This window comes from Leptonychotes weddellii, chromosome 12 (assembly GCF_054177405.1).
Source record: "Leptonychotes weddellii isolate Sample4059 chromosome 12, ASM5417740v2, whole genome shotgun sequence".
NCBI lineage: Eukaryota > Metazoa > Chordata > Mammalia > Carnivora > Phocidae > Leptonychotes > Leptonychotes weddellii.
In genome coordinates this window covers 64,739,650-64,757,768 of record NC_138380.1, presented here as the reverse complement: position 1 = coordinate 64,757,768, position 18,119 = coordinate 64,739,650, and the positions used below count along the sequence as shown (strand labels likewise).

Here is an 18,119-nt window from a genome sequence, read left to right as displayed (position 1 = left end):
AAATATTTTGAAGCTACCTTACTGAATACACACAATTTTAAAATTGTAAATTTGTCACCGTGTGGTGACTGCCTTTATCTGTAACTGTTCTGCTGCTTAAACTGAGTGGTGGAGATACAGGAGTTCATTTCATTTAAAAAATATATGGACATTATATTCTCCAAATGTGTATTTTATAATGAAATTTTAGAATGACACAAAGTAGTTTAAATTTAAAATCTTACTTTCATTCTTAAATACTAGCTTCTGTATTTTATACAAATGCCACAGTAAATAGTTTCTTTTATAAATTAACATTGCATGTGGCCAACTTAAACTGGAGTAATTAGTGCTTCATATTACTTGGAGATTCCTTTGAATAACCACTTATGATTTACTTTCAGCATTTCATGAATATTTCTATTGTAAATATTTCTATTGTAAATATAAAATTTTCAAAATTTAATATAAAAAATGTTAGTGTATTTGGAGAAACAATTGTCAAGCTTATTAATAAATCACAGTGTCGGTTACTTAAACCGTCATAGGGAACCAACCTAATAAAAATATCCCGAACCGCTTGTTCACTTGCTCCAATGTATTTGCTCAGTAACTCTGGCCCCTATTGGGTAAAATAAAATTAAGTTAGAATTGAAATAAAATTCTTTAAAAACAAAATATAATTGTTGTTTATGACTTAGTCCATTTAATATGATCAAACAGCTGTCTCAAATCCATCTTTAACATTATGTGGCTGGAATAAATATCCTGTCACAGGTTCTACACCTTGTGTCTCCTCTGACAGTCTCAGGGCTTAGATCTCTGACAGAATGCCACATCCTCAGAAAGGCCTGGCTGCCGACCCCATCGGATCCTACTTGTTTGTCTCTCTCCACCAGTAGAATGTAAGCTCCAAAAAGGCAGTTTTGTTTACTGAAACCCCAGTGCCAAAAACAGCATAAGTATTGAATAATTGTTTACTAATGAACAGTTTAAAAAGGGAAAATGTTCCATCTATCTCAGATCTTCGGAGACTCCAGAAAATGTGTAATGAGATATGAATTATTTTAATCAGCATTTTCAATTCCTGAAACCAATCTATTTGGACAGAAGGTGAAGAATAGATCCTCTTTTTTTTTTTTTTTTAAAGATTTTTTAAAATTTATTTATTTGACAGAGAGATATAGCACAAGCAGGCAGAGCGGCAGGCAGAGGGAGAGGGAGAAGCAGGCTCTCCGCTGAGCGGGGAGCCCGATGCGGGGCTCGACCCCAGGAGCCTGGGATCATGACCTGAGCCAAAGGCAGCCGCTTAACCAACTGAGCCACCCAGGCGCCCCTAGATCATCTTTTCTAAACGTCAACTGAAAAACTTTCAAAACTATTCCTTTAACAAAATCAATAATGAGGACAGTCTTTTCTTAAATTGGGATCTTTTTACAAACTGAATAGGCCCAGGGGCACCTGAGTGGCTCAGTCAGTTGAGCGTCCAATTCTTGGTTTCGGCTCAGGTCATGATCTCAGGGTGGTGGGATTGAGCCCTGTGTCGGGCTCTGTGCTCAACACGGAGTTGCTTGTCCCTCACCCTCTGCCCTTCCCCCTATTTGCACACTTGCTCTAATAAATAAAATCTTTCAAAACAAAACTGAATAGGCCCTAAAGTGATCTCTAGTGAAAAATCGTTACCTCAAAAAGACCAAATACTGATCAGGCTATGTGACCCCAATAAAGAATTTCTACTACTCACCTAGCTAGGTATCTATTGACATACTAGTATTTAATGAGATTTCCTAGTCAATGCAGAACCACAGAGGATGGAACAAGAAACAACTAAGGCAAAATACTATGAACAAGCAACGTACTGGTGTCAGTGAAGGCCCTTGTCTTTGATGCATGTCTCCCAGGCTCCACCCTGACCCACCCCGACAAAATTGTCTTTACTGAAACCTTTCTGTTGACAATTTATTCCAAACCATGATTTGAAGGTTTACGAAAAGGGACAAGATGTCCTCCCCAATGGAACAATCTAAAATACAACAAGATGCGTAAGCTTTAATCCCGAAGATTGTTTTCCTTTAAATAGTGAAACTACATTCTAGTGACAAGCAAAGAGTATATATAATCACAGTTATTCCAGAATCCCGGAAAAGAAGGGAGGAAAATTTAAGTTACAGTGTTTCTCCATCACTGCCAGGGTAGCTGGTAACCATATAACCAGCTCATTTAGAAAAAAAAAAAAATCATGTCATTACAAAAAGGGTAGGCATAACCTGATTGCAAATTACTAAACTGGCTTTCACATTATAAATCAACTTTGAAAAAGGCTACAATCTGTATTGATTCCTTTCCCTTGAAATCTAATCACTCTTCAGTGCACTACTGTGGGGTTGCTGAAAGCGTACAAATAAGATACGGCACCTCAGGCTGCAAGGACATGCCAGCGGCCGACTGAGGCACTCCCCAACGTTGTCTGCCGGCGTGTCCTGTCATCCCCGCTTGCACCTTCTGAGGACACTCGGGCACACTGTGGCACACGCGGGGGTGAAACAGCCACCAAGGAACGGAGCTAAAAAAACCCGACTTCCACCTTAGTGTGGCCTCCGACCCCTAGTCTTCTAGGTTTTCTTCCCCCTTCAGGTGTAGTTTGCTCTTTTATCTGAGTATTTATGCATGATTCTACTTGATAATGCATGAAGATTTACATGAAGCAAAAACAGCATGAGCCCTACAACAGAGACGTGGCTCATGATGCAATGTCCCACACAGCCCAGTGTGGAGCCCAGTGTGGGGCTTGAACTCAGGAGCCTGACAGCAAGACCTGAGCTGAGATCAAGAGTTGGATGCTTAACCGACTGAGCCACCCAGGTGCCCCCTCCCACAGAGCTTTAACTAATAGATGGATCGCTGCTACTAGTTTTCCAAATATGAGACTAACCCACGATCAAGAAATATAAATGGTGTGGGCAAGGTTATGGAGAACCAGGTACACTCAGCATTGCTGGTGGGGCCATAAAATGATGCAGTCACTGTGAAAAACAGATCGGCAGTGCCTCAGTAAGTCACACCCGGAATCATACGCCCCAGCAACTACACCGCCTAGGTATATATTCAAGAGAAATGAGAACATGTCCACACAGAAATGTGTACACAGATGTTTACAGCAACATTATGCATAAGAGCCAAAAGGTGGAAATAACCTAAATATCCACCAATCACGAATGGAGAAAAACCTGACACCCACACAATGAAGTATCATTCAGCTTTAAAAAGAACTGAAGTACTGGGGTGTCTGGGCGGCTCAGTCAGGTTAGCCTCTGACTCGATCTCGGCTCCGGTCATGGTCTCAGGGTCGTGAGATGGAGCCCACACTGGACTCTGTGCTGAGCATGAAGTCTGCTTGAGATTCTCTCGCTTTCTCCCTCTGCCCCTCCCCCCCCATAAAATCTAAAAAAAAATGTGTCTTTAAAAAAAACAACAAACTGCAGTATTGACGGCTGCTACCACTTAGATGAACCTTGAAAACATTCTAAGTCAAGGAAGCCAGTCACAAAAAGATGACATACTGCATGATTCCTTTTATATGAAATGTCCAGAACAGGAAAATCCCTAGACAGAAAGCACATTAGTGGCTGTCACGGGCTGCGGGGACAGGGAACAGGATGAAAAGTTTTGAAATAAGAAGAGCGAGGTGGTGGTTACACAGCGCTGTGAATGCACTACATGCCACTGAACTGTCTACTTTGTTACGTAAATTTACCTCCATTAAAAAGAGAAAAGGTAAATGCAGGACAAACCTTGACACTAATGAAATTCATGCCACTCTCCCGTGCGATTACTCCACCTAGTAAGGTTTTTCCTGTTCCGGGAGGACCATACAACAGTACTCCTGTTCTTTGTCGTATGGGCAAGTTTGCAAACAGTTCTGGGTACTGAAAAACACAAAAATATGACAAAGAGCTCAAGTCTAAAAAAAGGACTAAGCAGCAAAGTCAATGTACAGGAAGAAGTATTTGGATGGGAGTAACTTCCACCTTTACTAACCGTATAACGACAGAAAATGAAGTTCCGACTCAGTATATGAGTTCAAAGGAACTACCACCGATTTTTACCAATTAGACCATGGAATACATTCTTCATAAAGTGTGTATAACTGCCTCTGAACTTCCTTCCATTTTGTCATGTTTTTTAAAAATATTACAACAGTACTACATTTAGAAAATAAAACCCAATCTTTCAACAAGCATATACTGCCTTCCCCTTGTATGGTTCACAGGGCAACTTAGGATAGCTATGTATATTCAAATATAGTGAATCAAAGAAAGAAAAATAATAGAGAAGCACGTATAATGATAACCGTAAGCTCTCCCAAGAGCCTCCATGCCGAGCGGGTGACTGACTGCTTCTAAATTACTGGAGAGCAAGACTTTGTGAACAGGGGAGCCAAACATCAGGCTAATGTCAGCAATATCCTGGTCTCCTCTGTTAGGTATGCCTATTCAGTTCCCCCTGCTGACAAAATTCTAACCCCATCTCTCTCTCCATTCTAATCTGAAGAGGCCCCAACGTCAGCCATTATGCAAAGAGCCTCTGTGAATCTGGGTGCCGATGCCCAGACCGAGCATTTGGGGGGCATGATCCTGCTGGCAAGTGCTTCCACGCCCACCTTCTCTCAGGCTTTAACCTGCAGTCCTGGGCTGCCCTCAATATGCCCCGGGCCCACTGGCCACGGTTTCTAGGACTTGCCATCTAGTCTCATATAACTGAGGTCCTTACCCATGTCTTTGCTCTTTGCATGGGTCGCCGATCTCACGCAATGATCCTTCCCTCGCAGGTTTGCGGTTCAAATGCACTACCACCTAGATGGTACCTTTTGATCTTCTGAACAATCTACCCCTGCCCCCTTTATCCTGCCACCTGCCTGGTCTGTGCTGCCTGCTAACTCTGTCTTTCTAGGACTGAGACCCAGAATCTGGAATCTGACTTAATCCCTCAGTTCTGTGGACCTAGATGACTCTTCCAGCTTATTCCTACCCGTTTCTGTTCAAATCCCAGCTGACAGTTCATTTGCTTTAAGTATCATCTGAATGATTCAAGCAAAACACAAGATTTATGCAATTCACATCAAAATATACATACTGTAAATATCACCCCAGCTTTAAGTTATGTACAGGCAAGGAGTATATCAAATACTTCAAAAAATCTGTTAGAGTATCAAAAATAGTGCTGGCATTTATTTGGTAACTCAGTAAATACTTCTTGAATCGAACTGAGATTAGGCAAGCCAACACATAAAGCCATTCAGTGGTTCTTCTGGAAGTAAGTACTTGGTTTTTTTTAAGTACCTTGGCTGGTAACTGGATGGTATCCATGAGTATCTGCCGAACTTCATGTAATCCACCAATCTTATCCCAGCCCAGGTCCCTAGGTTTATGCAAGTTGACATTTCGCAGAGACACAGGAATAAATCCATGGAGAGCCTTTTGGAAGTCCAATGTTGTTAAAGCTAATTCTGTTTAAAAATAAACACAACTTGTTTTGGTAGTCATATCTATATATGAATCTTCAAAATTTGCTATCATCTTAGCAGGAGAGGCTGATTTCCTACTCACCTGCTTATCTGAATACTAAAATAGAATATATTTAATTCTTACTATATTAACTTTCTCTGCAATGGCAAGATTTCAAATTTTGGATTTAATAGGAACACGTACCTTCCCTGGTGGATATGCTCTGATGAGAGAGGTGAGAATGTATGGCTCGATCCACAAGCACTGTAAAATCTCTAGCCACAAACCCTTCAGTTTCTTTAGCTATACGTTTCAGGTCAAGATTAGTGAAATTGCTTATTTCACAGTCCAGTTTATTTTTTATTACGTTATGCAGAATTTCACACCTTTGCTCCTAAAGAAAAAAACACGAAATTCAATTTTTTTTTTTTTTAAGATTTTATTTATTTATTTGACAGAGAGGGAGAGACAGTGAGAGAGGGAACACAGCAGGGGGAGTGGGAGAGGGAGAAGTAGGCTTCCCGCTGAGCAGGGAGGCTGATGTGGGGCTCGATCCCGGGACCCTGGGATCATGACCTGAGCTGAAGGCAGACGCTTAATGACTGAGCCACCCAGGGGCCCCACAAAATTCAATTTCTAATTTTACTCAAATGTAAACTCTAGTACATATATTTTCAGAAAAACCAGGTTGACACAATCTAGGGTAACAGAAAGAGATTGGCAGTTGTCTGCAGATGCAGTGGGGGAGGGACGGATTGCAAAGGGGCACCGGGAAACTTTTGGCAGTGATGGAAATGTCTGTTCCCTTAACTGTGGTGATGGTTTCATGACATATACACGTTAAATGGTATATAAAGTAGATAATATATACATGTTAAACATGATTAAATTGTACAATTTTTTTTCTAATTTTAAACTGTACACGTTATTTTTTTTTAAAGATTTTATTTATTTGAGAGAGAGAGAGATGGTGACAGAGATAGCGAGAGCACAAGCATGGGGAGAGGCAGAAGCAGAAGCAGGCTCCCCGCTGAGCAGGGAGCCCGATGCAGGACCCGATCCCAGGACCCTGGGACCATGACCTGAGCCAAAGGCAGACGCTTAATGACTGAGCCATTCAGGTACCCCTGGGCATCCGACTCTTGGCCTCAGCTCCGGTTTTGATTTCAGGGTCGTGAGTCCAAGCCCTGTGTTGGGCTCAGCATGGAGCCTACTTAAAAAAGAAATAGATATTCAATGACCAATACTACTACCGTTCTGTTATACTTACTACTAGGTTTAATACTTTCATTCTTCAATAACAGGTAATTAGCACAGGGTCTGAATATTTAGGATAAGAATTTTAAAGGGGTGCCTGGGTGCTCAGTCGGTTAAGTGTCCGACTCTTGATTTTGGCTCAAGTCATGATCTCACAATTGTGAGATGGAGTCCCATGTCAGGCTCTGCGTTCAGCATGGAGTCTGCTTGAAATTCTCTCTCCCTCTCCCTTTGCCCCTCCCCTGGCTCGTGTGCTTTTTCTCGCTCTCAAAATAAATAAATAAAATCTTAAAAAAAACAAAAAGAATTTTAAAGAAGAGGTTAAAGTGTGCTTGTCTGTCCTGGAACATACTTCTTTGAGCTCATTGCCTCTAAAACCTTCCTGAACGTGAGTCCCCAAAGGGGACGATGGGCCATGTGGGCTTGTGATATTGTGATTTATGATAAGAAATATAGATTTGGTTTTTGTCCCTGTTTCTGGCCCAGATCTCCTAAAACCCTTAGAATTTCTTAAGTGGTAAGAATGATAAAGGCGCCCTGATATTCACACCCTTTCCAACACACCAGAATTTATGTTAATGAGGGAGGCGTTTCAGAAAGCACCTAAGGCTGAGGGCTGGCTGCCAGGGAACCAACCATAGAGGGTTGACACTTGCAGTACCACACTTCGATTTCCAGGAAGGGGAAAGGGTTGAAGGTTGAAGATTGAGTCAATTGCAAAAGGCCAAAGATTTAATCAATCATGCCTATGTAATGAAATTTCCACAAAAACCCAAAAGGAGAGGATTCAGAGAGCCTCCAGGTTGGTGAACCAGAAAGCTTCCATGTGCCATCTTGCCAGGCCCTAAACATCACAAGGACAGAAGCAGCTTGGTGAGAACAGAACCTCATCCTATGTATCTCTTCATCTGGCTATTGATTTGTATCCTTTAATATCCTCTGTAATAAACTAGTAATCTACTGAGTAAACTAGCTTTCTTAGTTCTGTGAGCTGCTCTGGAAAAATTACTTAAAGCCAAGCAGGGGGTTGTGGGAACCTCTGATTTACAGCTAGTTGGTCAGAAGCATAGGTAACAAGCTAGACTTGCAATTGGCACTGAAGTGGAAAGCAGTCTACAGGATTGAGCCCTTAATCTGTGGAATCTGATGCTATCTGAGTAGACAGCAGAATTAAGTTGAATTCTAGCACACCCATCTGGTGTCTGAGAATTGCTTGGCGGTGTGAAGGAAAAACCCACACATTAGAATTGAGTACTAAAATCATAGAGGGTAAAGAATATTGGTGCTCGTAAAGAAACAAATGTTTAATCAAATTTTAAAAAAACATCTATTTGGATAAAAAAGGATAAAAACCATATGATCATTTCAAAAGCACTGGACAAAGTATAACATCCATTCTTGATAAGAACTCTCTGCAAAATACGTCTAACAGGGAATATACCTCAACATAATAAACGCCAAGAAAAGCAAAGCTGGAGGTATAATTCCAGACTTCAAGTTATATTACAAAGTGGTAGTAATTAAAACAGTATGGTACTAGCACATAAAAACAGACACAGAGATCAATGGAATAGAACAGAACACCCAGAATAAAACCCAGAATTAGATGGTCAACTAATCTTCGACAAAGGAGGAATGAACATAAAATGGGAAAAAAGACAATGTCTTCAACAAATGGTGTGGGGAAAACTGGACAGCTACATACAAAGAATGAAACTGGACCGCTTTCTTTCACCATACACAAAAATAAATTCAAAATGGACTGATGACCTAAATGTGAGACCTAAAACCATAAAAATCCTTAAAGAGAGCACAGGCAGTAATTTCTCTGACATCGGTCAATGCAACATTCTTCTACGTGTATTTCCCAAGGCCAGGGAAATAAAAGCAAAAAATAAACTGTTGGAACTACATCAAAATAAAAAGCTTCTGCACAGCGAAGGAAACAATCAACAAAACTAAAAGGCAACCTACTCAGTGGGAGAAGATAGTTGCAAATGATATATCTGATAAAGGGTCAGTATCCAAAATATACAAAGACCTGATATAACTCAGTACCCCAAAAACAATCCAATTAAAAAATGGGCAGAAAAAAAATGGGCAGAAGACATGAACACAAATTTCTCCAAAGAAGACATACAGATGACCAACAGATATGAAAAGATGCCCAACATCACTAAGCATCAGGGAAATGCAAATCAAAACTACAATGATCTAGGTATCACCTCATGCCTGTCAGAATGGCTAATAAAAAACACAATAAGTACTGACAAGGATGTGAAGAAAAAAGAACCCTCATGCATTGTTTGTGGGAATACAAACTGGTGCAACCATTGTGGAAAACTGAAGAGGTTCCTCAGAAAATTAAAACTAGAACGACTCTATGATCCAGTGATCACACTACTGGGTATTTACCATCAAAAATACAAAAACACTAATTCAAAGGGATACATGCACCCCTATATTTATGGCAGCATTATTTACAATAGCCAAATTATGGAAGCAGCCCAAGTGTCCATCACCAGATGAACGGATAAAGGAGATGTGGTACATATATACAATGGAACGTTACTCAACCATAAAGAAGAATGAGATCTTGCCATTTGCAACAACATGGATAGAGCTAAAGAGTATAATGCTAAGCGAAATACATCAGAGAAAGGCAAGTATCATGTGATTTCACTCATATGTAGAATTTAAGAAACAAATGAGCAAAGGAAAAAAAGGAGACAAACCAAGAAACACTCCTAACTACAGAGAAGAAACTGATTGTTACCAGAGGGACAGTGGGTGGGGGGATGGGTGAAATACATGATGAAGGTTAAAGAGTATACTTATGATGGGGGGGAAAACAAATATGTGTATATATATATATACACACACACACACATATTCGTAATTCTATTTGCATTTCTCACTAAATGCTCTTTCTTACTAAAAAGAAATCTTTAAAAAAGGTAACTATGTAAGGTAATGGATGTGTTCAATTAAGTTGATTGTAGTAAATATTTCATAATGTATATGTAAATCATATTGTATAAATATATACAACTTTGTTAATTATACCTCAATAAACTGGAAAAAAAAAATTCGAATGTCCATGATGTATTTACAGATTTCACCAATGGAAAATGAAGTTCAGAATTTGTAGGGTTTTTGTTTTTTAAATGGAATAACAAAACTTCAATAATTAAAAAAAATGTTTTCCAAAAAGCCTTGGAAAGTACACAGTAACATTTCAGATGGTTATAAATGGAAATTGTGCGTCTGAGAACAACATGCACCAAATGTCACCTTTTAAATATCCTTAAGCGTAAGTTTAAAGCCATAAATTAGTAATAAAATTAAAAAATGAGGGATGCCTGGGTGGCTCAGTCAGTTAAGCGTCTGACTCTTGATCTCAGGGTCATGAGTTCAAGCCCTGCATTGGCTCCATGCCTACAAATAAATTTATTTATAAATATATTTTATATAAATTATATTAATTAATAAATTTAATTAATTTATAAATAATAAATTTATGATAAGTACAAATATATATAAATTATTTAAAATAAATATAATTAATTAAATACATAAATAAAGTAAAATTGAAAAATGGTTTATATGAAGAGGGGCATATTTCAACAATCTTCACAAGTAGTATTACCTGATTAGGAGGTTGAATATGATGGACACACTGAAATACATGAATTCCTTGAGCAGAGACAAGCGAAGGATGCAGAGAATGTTGAGACTGGCTTGTGGCAATCAGTGCAACCAAACTTCCCATGGAAATAAACTCTTTCATCATATCACTCAAAGCTAGAATAAAGCAATACAGTGTAAAAGCTTGGTAAATATAAACATGAAATTTAAGAATTATACACTCATTAAAAATAATAACCTGGGGGCGCCTGGTGGCTCAGTCATTGGGCGTCTGCCTTCAGCTCAGGTCATGATCCCAGGGTCCTGGGATCGAGCCCCCCATCGGACTCCCTGTTCCAAGGGAAGCCTGCTTCTCCCTCTCCCACTCCCCCTGCTTGTGTTCCCTCTCTCGCTGTGTCTCTCTCTGTCAAATAAATAAAATCTTAAAAAATAAATAAATAAATAACCTGAATTTGAGCTTTTAGGTGGAGTGCAAAGAGTATGGATCCTTCATACCTTCTAAAAATTAAATCTGCCACTCATTCACTGATTGATTTACTGGGGACCTAATATCAGCCCCACTCCAACCAATCTAATGGAGGCAGAGGAAGTACTGTAAACTCAGTCTGTATACTCAGAACAATGCCTAGGTGGTTCCTTACTTCTAGATCTTAGAAGTAAATGAACAGGAGTCTCTGAAATAAATACAGAAGGATGATAAATTCCCATATTGTGCTCTGTTGATTAGGCAAAATACAGTTCCTATTACAATGACTTCCTGAACAATCTCTTTCCACCCCAGGTCTTGCCAGGTTTGGTTATTAGGAGGTCAGAGCTGCAACAGGCATTAATCAGGTGTATCTGAGTCTTGACCTAGAAATTTGCAGCATTCCATTAAACATTACACTAACAAGTTTTGCAGATCCTACAGGACTCTAACTCTGAGATTAACGTGGGTTTATAATAACCCAAGGTACTGTGGTTGCATTTTGTCTCTGTTCCAGCTGTTAAGAACCATGAGGCAGCTACATGCGGCCAAATCCTCTGACACTCCCCCAGCTCCCTGCGTGAATTCTAAGCTCCAGGCACAGGGTAGTCACTAACATCCCACCATTTCTCGTACCTCTGTGCCTTTGCCTGTGGATCGATCATGCTTCCTTTGCTTCCTCGTTAGCTGCTTCATGCTAATTTCTACTCCTCCGTCAAAATTCAGTTAACTGCAGTTATCAACTCCCCCCAACAGCCTTCTCCGCTAACTCCTTACCACCCCTCCCAGTCCCAGTTGAGGGTGTGCGCTCCTACGGTGCCCCACGTACATCTCCAGCAGAGCAGATCCCACCACCTCTGAGCTGTGCCACCCTGGTCAAATGACTTAATCTCTCCATTTTCATTTATTCACCCGGAGAATATCTGCATGTAGAGTACAAAACAATCCTAACCCAGAAAAGGCACTCAATGCATGGTAGCTACCATTATTATCATCAGTATTCTGTACGAAAATTGTCCGTTTACTTTTCATTCCGCTCCTAGACTTTGAGAACACAACTGTGCATAAGCATTAGACAAACATTTGTCAAATGAACAAAGCCAGAGTAAATCTGTACAACGAAGCAATTTCTAATAAGCACAGGAGAATGAAAAGACCCCAGAAGACTAATCACAAAGCTGCAGAATTTTCACACTGCACTTGTCTACCAATTTTACTAATACAGAAGCCTCAAAAGCAACACGTAACATCGCATTATCTGAAGAGAGCAGATTTATCAGTAAGACTAAAACTGTTGGCTAACCAAAGGAAAAGGCCCACAGCCCTGAGCGGATGCGTTTCCATTACCATGTGCCAGCCGCTGGCTCTGCACGGCCTCAGGGCCGTGCTCATGTTCTGGGACAGCAGGCCGGCCTACAATGAGGTCAAGGTCGTCCAGCAGAATCACGGAAGGCTGCCTCCATGCCGCCTCGGAGAAAGCCAGCTCCAGGGTTTTTTGTACGTTTTCAAGCCTTTTCCCTTAATATGGGAGATATGAAATGGTTTTAATGTTATTTCAGGCCTGGTAAGTTCCGGCTGCCCTTTTGAGAGCATTAGAAAAGCTCAATATTGATTTAACTCTGAAAATTTCAGCCACATTTTGTCAATATACCAATCACTGAAATTTGTTAAGCATTACCTTGGTTTTAATTAATGTAGTCTCAAAGGACTCACTAAAGAACTGAATTTTATAAAGTGGAAAAAAAGGAACATGCTACTGTAAGTCCTGTATGTACGTATTCTTACCTGGCCTTATTCCATAGAAAATTTCAGATGGCATACAACAAAACAGTAAAACAAAGGAGGATGTGGAAGAACGTTAAATAAGAGTAGGGGATCAAGATTCAGATAAAATCAAACATAAATGTAGCTGTCCAGAGATCCTATAGTTACTATATTTCAGTCATACACTGGCTTCAAACTTCCTGGTGAATTGCCAACTTTTAATTTTCAAAGAACAGAAAATACACAAATTCATAAGCCAAAATAAAGAGTTCCTGTTACTTAGGTCTACAACAAAACTTTCACATGAAGCCTCAAGTAGGACTCTGAGAGATGGACAGTCTCTCTAAAACCACCTTTGTAGCATACGAAGTAATGGGTTTTTGAAGGCTATTTCTTCGTTTCTTACCATATACTAGATAAAATACACAAACACAGAGCATGGGACTAATTGGGATGACACGGTAGAGGTAGCCAAGGGGGGGAAAACGTTACTCAAAATAAAATCTTTCCAATCTTGTTTTTAAAAAAAATAGGTAATAAGCAGTAAAGACCTAAAAAGTACCAAAGTGTACATGGTAAATTGTAATTCTCCTCTTCACTGTCCATAGCCAGCCTTCCCCGCCTCACCCAGGGTTTCTCTAGCAATTCAGGGATAATGTATACCCATTAGAGTACACCTTAGATACTAACGTTCCCAGAATGGTCTAAGTTGGCATTTTCAGAAATATAGTTTACAAAGAGTTTTGGCTAGGAAAAAAAGGAGGGGGCCTCCATCAAGTATGGAGAGTTTAAAAAATTTTGCTGAAAATATTAGAAAGCCAAAGATTTTAAATTTCTTAGGAATTTCAATGACTAACAGAAAAATTAAAGATCAGATATTCACATTTATTAGATGAACGGCATTAAATAACATTTCCGTCTTTCTAGCAAAAAAAGGTTTTATATAGAGTGTTATATTCATACCTCGTAAAGTTTTACAGTCAACTATCTCCACGTGGGCATCCAATATGTCAGATGCTTCTTTACAGACTGCCTTGGCTAAAGTTGATTTTCCAGTGCCCTAGAAAATAATTGCTTCGTAAGCAATATACTCAATCACAGAAATAACTTGTTACTGTGGCAACTATCAAGATTCAGCCTCACCGATCAAGTGTACACTACCCAATGTTCTATGTCTGTTATATCTCAATAAAGCTAGGGGTTAAAAAAAGAGAGAGAAAGGAAAAGAAACCCTACATCCCTGGAGCTCTAGGATCATATTATGGTGGGTGATGTTTAGTATAAACTAATAGGAAGGGGTGAAAATGTGGACTCAGGAAGTTTTAAGAGCACTGCAGGTAAGTGGGAAAGATTTCCTAAATATGTATTTAAGTCTATCAAAGAAAAATATGTTATATTCTGCAAAGAAACCAGGAGGCTCCAGCTTCCCAGCCTTCAGATGGGAATCCCAGGATTCAAGTAGTACAGAAACACAGGCAAGGGTAATAGAGGACAACCCAACCTCTGGAGTATAAGCCGCCCAAAAAGGGGCATTTCCCACCCCAATTCCAACCCCAATTGGTACTGACACTAAAGATAATAAATTGCTTTGAGAAAGTAAAAAATGTATATACCAGTCTAGTACTGTGTGAAAAAGACAGGTGTTACTAAAATAACTTTTGTTTCAAGTTGTTAGAAGCTGGATGTATCCTATGTTCATTATAGGGCAGAGACAGAAAATGCACATCTAATTTGTTTTTACAATTTGTTAAAACAATCACTAATAATTTCTTTTACCTTTAAAAACAGGCAATGCTTCATTATTTACTAGAAGGGAATAATGTGAGTATTAGATAATTTTTCTAGAGAAATGAACCCTAATCCCATTTAATTTCAACTATTTTTATCTTTTTTTTTTTTTTTTTAAGATTTTATTTATTTATTTGACAGAGAAAGACAGTGAGAGAGGGAACACAAGCAGGGGGAGTAGAAGAGGGAGAAGCAGGCTTCCTGCAGAGCAGGGAGCCCGAAGCGGGGCTCAATCCCAGGATGACCTGAGCTGAAGGCAGATGCTTAATGACTGAGCCACCCAGGCGCCCCTTAATTTCAACTATTTTTAATGGAAACATTTATTACCCACTTCCCGATTATCTTAAATTAACTGTAATTTTAATCCAGTTTCTTGATCATTTACAGATTTACCGTGACAACCAATTAGTGTACCATGTGGCCCTCAGAGACTCTTAAGGTGGGCAGAACTGTTTACTTTTATATTAAGTGACTCCCAGACTATATAGGGTTTGATCCTGGTTTATAAAATATGCAAAAAATACAAAATAATGATAAACACTTAGCAGAGAAAGGTAAAAATGTTCTATAATCATCCCACCTCACAGAAGTAGCCAAAGTCAACTGTTCTGATGTTTCATCCTTCCAGACACGCTCCGCACATTTTATGTAAATTTATGAAGATGGGATTATTTGTGCGGGTTCATGACAAATCACTGTCCTCCTTATGGACAAATATGGAGCCGCACCCATTCCCCAGCACGCCGCTGCTGAGACATACTGGACTGAAACAAGTTCCATAAGCCCCTTCCTAATGTACATTAATGCTGCTTCCAATTTTTAACTATTATAAGTAAAGCTAAAATAAATATCCATATGCCTGTTTACTTGTCAGATTATATGTTCAGAATAAATTTCTAGGAGTGGAATTACTATATCAAAAGGTACACGTTTAAAATTTTGCTGAACATTGCTATAGTGTCCCCTAGAAAGGTTGACATTGGTAGGTTTTTATAATTCTTTTAATACAGGTTTTCTCCTTCAGTGTACTATTTATTTCTTACCCTTGTTGCTTTGTCTAGCTTTAAGAGCCCTGCACTGGTTCTAATATTTTGTTTTTCAGCACCATGAGCTGGCAAAACAGGCAAGCTTGTTATACAAAGTCTGAAATTTGGCAGGCACTCAACAAATCCTACCATCAATACAGCTTACAGAATTGCATTTACATTTAAAGTCAATGGGCTCCAGGGGCAGGCTGCCTCAGTTGGTGGAACATACAATTCTTGATCTCAGGGTCATGAGTTCGAGCCCCATATTGGATGTAGAGATTACTTAAAAATAAAACAATAAAGTCGGGCGCCTGGGTGGCTCAGTTGGTTAAGCGACTGCCTTCAGCTCGGGTCATGATCCTGGAGTCCCGGGATCGAGTCCCGCATCGGGCTCCCTGCTCGGCAGGGGGTCTGCTTCTCCCTCTGACCCTCCCCCCTCTCATGCTCTCTCTATCTCATTCTCTCTCTCAAATAAATAAATAAAAAATCTTTAAAAAAAAAATAAAATAAAACAATAAAGTCAATGCTCTCCAAAGAACAGAAATTAGGGGTGCTGAGATACAGGTCCCCTGCCATAATCATTTTGCCTAGTCAGAGGGCCTTCTCCTCACATAAAGTCATTCACATTTGTATAATAGCATTTTTCAGTTTACAAAGTGCTTTCACACATATTATTTCCCTTAAGTGAAGTTAATCCTAAGAAGGCAGATAAGAAACCAAAAACCTGCCTGAGGTCACAGCCGGTAAGTACATGACAGAGGTGGGACTCAGATCCAGGTGTTCTCTGCTTGTTCTTTTTTTTTTTTTTTTTTTAGATTTTATTTATTTGACAGAGAGAGAGATACAGCGAGAGAGGGAACACAAGCAGCGGGAGTGGGAGAGGGAGAAGCAGGCTTCCCGCGTAGCAGGAGCCCGATGCGGGGCTCGATCCCAGGACCCTGGGATCATGACCTGAGCCGAAGGCAGACGCTTAACGACTGAGCCACCCAGGCGCCCCTGCTTGTTCTTTCTATTAACCATGCTACTCCTAGGTGAGATGGGGAAGGGAGAATATTGCTTTTTCAAAATAAATACTCTACAATGAGGATGCATTTTGAAATCTGACAAAGAAAATCTAGAAACCACATAGAATAGTTGCTATATGTCACCAGCCTTGCATATCTGCGATAAATCCCACTTGATTATGGTATAAATTCTTCATATACATTGGTTGACTTGATTTGCTAATATTTTGTTGAGGATTTCTGCATCTATGTTCATGAGAGATATTGGTCTATAGTTTTCTTTTCTTGTAATGCCTTTGTCTGGTTTTGGTATTAGGGTGATGCTGGCCTCATAGAATAAGTTATGAAGTACTCCTTTTGCTTCTATCCTCTGAAAGAGATTGTAGAAAACTGGTGTAATCTCTTCCTTATGTGTTTGATAGAATACACCAGTGAACCTATCTGGGCCTGATGCTTTCTGTTTTATAAGGCTATAAATTATTGATTCAATTTCTTTACTAGATATAGATCTTTTTATATTGTCTATTTCTTCTTGTGTAAGTTTTGGGAACTTGTTTCTTTCAGGTAATCGGTCCATTCATCTAAGATGGTTATCACATTTGTGAGCAGAGTTGTCCATGACTATTACTATTTTATTATCCTTTTAATGTTTATGGAAACTGTAGTGATGTCTCCTCTTTGATTTCTGGTATTACTAATTTGTATCTTTTTTTTTCTTAGACTGGCTAGAGGCTTATCAATTTTATTGATCTTTTCCAAGAAGCAGCTTTCAGCTTCATTGATTTTCTCTATTGATTTCCTGTTTTCCATTCACTGATTTCTGCTCTAATTCTTATTACTTCTTTTCTTCTGCTTACCTTGGATTTCATCTGCTCTTCTTTTTCTGGTTTCCTACAGGGGAAACTTAGGTTATTAGAGTAGTTGCTATATTTTCAATAAGAATCAGAAGAAAGCAACTGGGCTAGTAACAGGAAAAAAGTTATTTTACTGGAGTTAAAAGTGAATGGAATTGAAAAAGCCTTAAAATCTTGAAATGAAAGAAAGAACAAGCACTCACAAAGATCATACTGTACCCCTGAAAACAATATTGCATTGGCAGAGAATAAAACTGTAAGCCCTTAAAAGGACAGGGGAAACCCTAGCAAAATGAAGATTCCTTTTTTTTTTTAATATGTATTATTTGAGAGAGACAGAGATAGTGAGAGAGAGCACGAGCACGAAGGAGGGGGAGAAGCAGACTCCCCGCTAAGCAGGGAGCCCAATGTGGGGCTTGATCCCAGGACCCTGAGATCATGACCTGAGCTGAAGGCAGATGCCCAACTGACTGAGCCACCCAAGTGCCCCAAAACTGATGAAGATTAAAGAGAAGACACAAATCACCAAGATCAGGAAACGGCCCATCACAACAGACTCCATAGCCATTCAAAGGATAGTAAAAGGAATACGGTCAACAACTTTATGCTCATAAATTTGACAATTTAGGAGAAATGGACCAATTCCTTCAAATTACAAACTACCAAATGTCTGCCAAGGTGAAATAGACAATTAAGGAAATTTAATTTATAATTAAAAAGTTAAAGGTGAAGTAATCTCCACACCCAGATGGTATCACTGGGGATTTTACCAAACATTTAAGGAAGAATGAATACCAACTTTAGATAATCTCTTCCAGAAAATGGAA

General features: G+C 39.4%; 1 protein-coding gene across 1 annotated transcript in view; it reads right to left on the bottom strand.

The window, feature by feature from the left end:
* PEX1 (peroxisomal biogenesis factor 1) overlaps positions 1-18,119 on the bottom strand; it is a 32,573-nt gene that overhangs the window by 6,335 nt on the left and 8,119 nt on the right. Inside the window, exons 3-11 of the mRNA XM_081799694.1 lie at positions 16,640-17,014; positions 15,450-15,517; positions 13,582-13,678; positions 12,202-12,372; positions 10,390-10,544; positions 5,688-5,877; positions 5,319-5,485; positions 3,771-3,905; positions 537-601 (exon numbers count right to left, since the gene is read on the bottom strand). Of these exons, the coding sequence (XP_081655820.1) occupies positions 537-601; positions 3,771-3,905; positions 5,319-5,485; positions 5,688-5,877; positions 10,390-10,544; positions 12,202-12,372; positions 13,582-13,678; positions 15,450-15,517; positions 16,640-17,014 (1,423 nt within the window). The remainder of the gene's footprint in view (positions 1-536; positions 602-3,770; positions 3,906-5,318; positions 5,486-5,687; positions 5,878-10,389; positions 10,545-12,201; positions 12,373-13,581; positions 13,679-15,449; positions 15,518-16,639; positions 17,015-18,119) is intronic.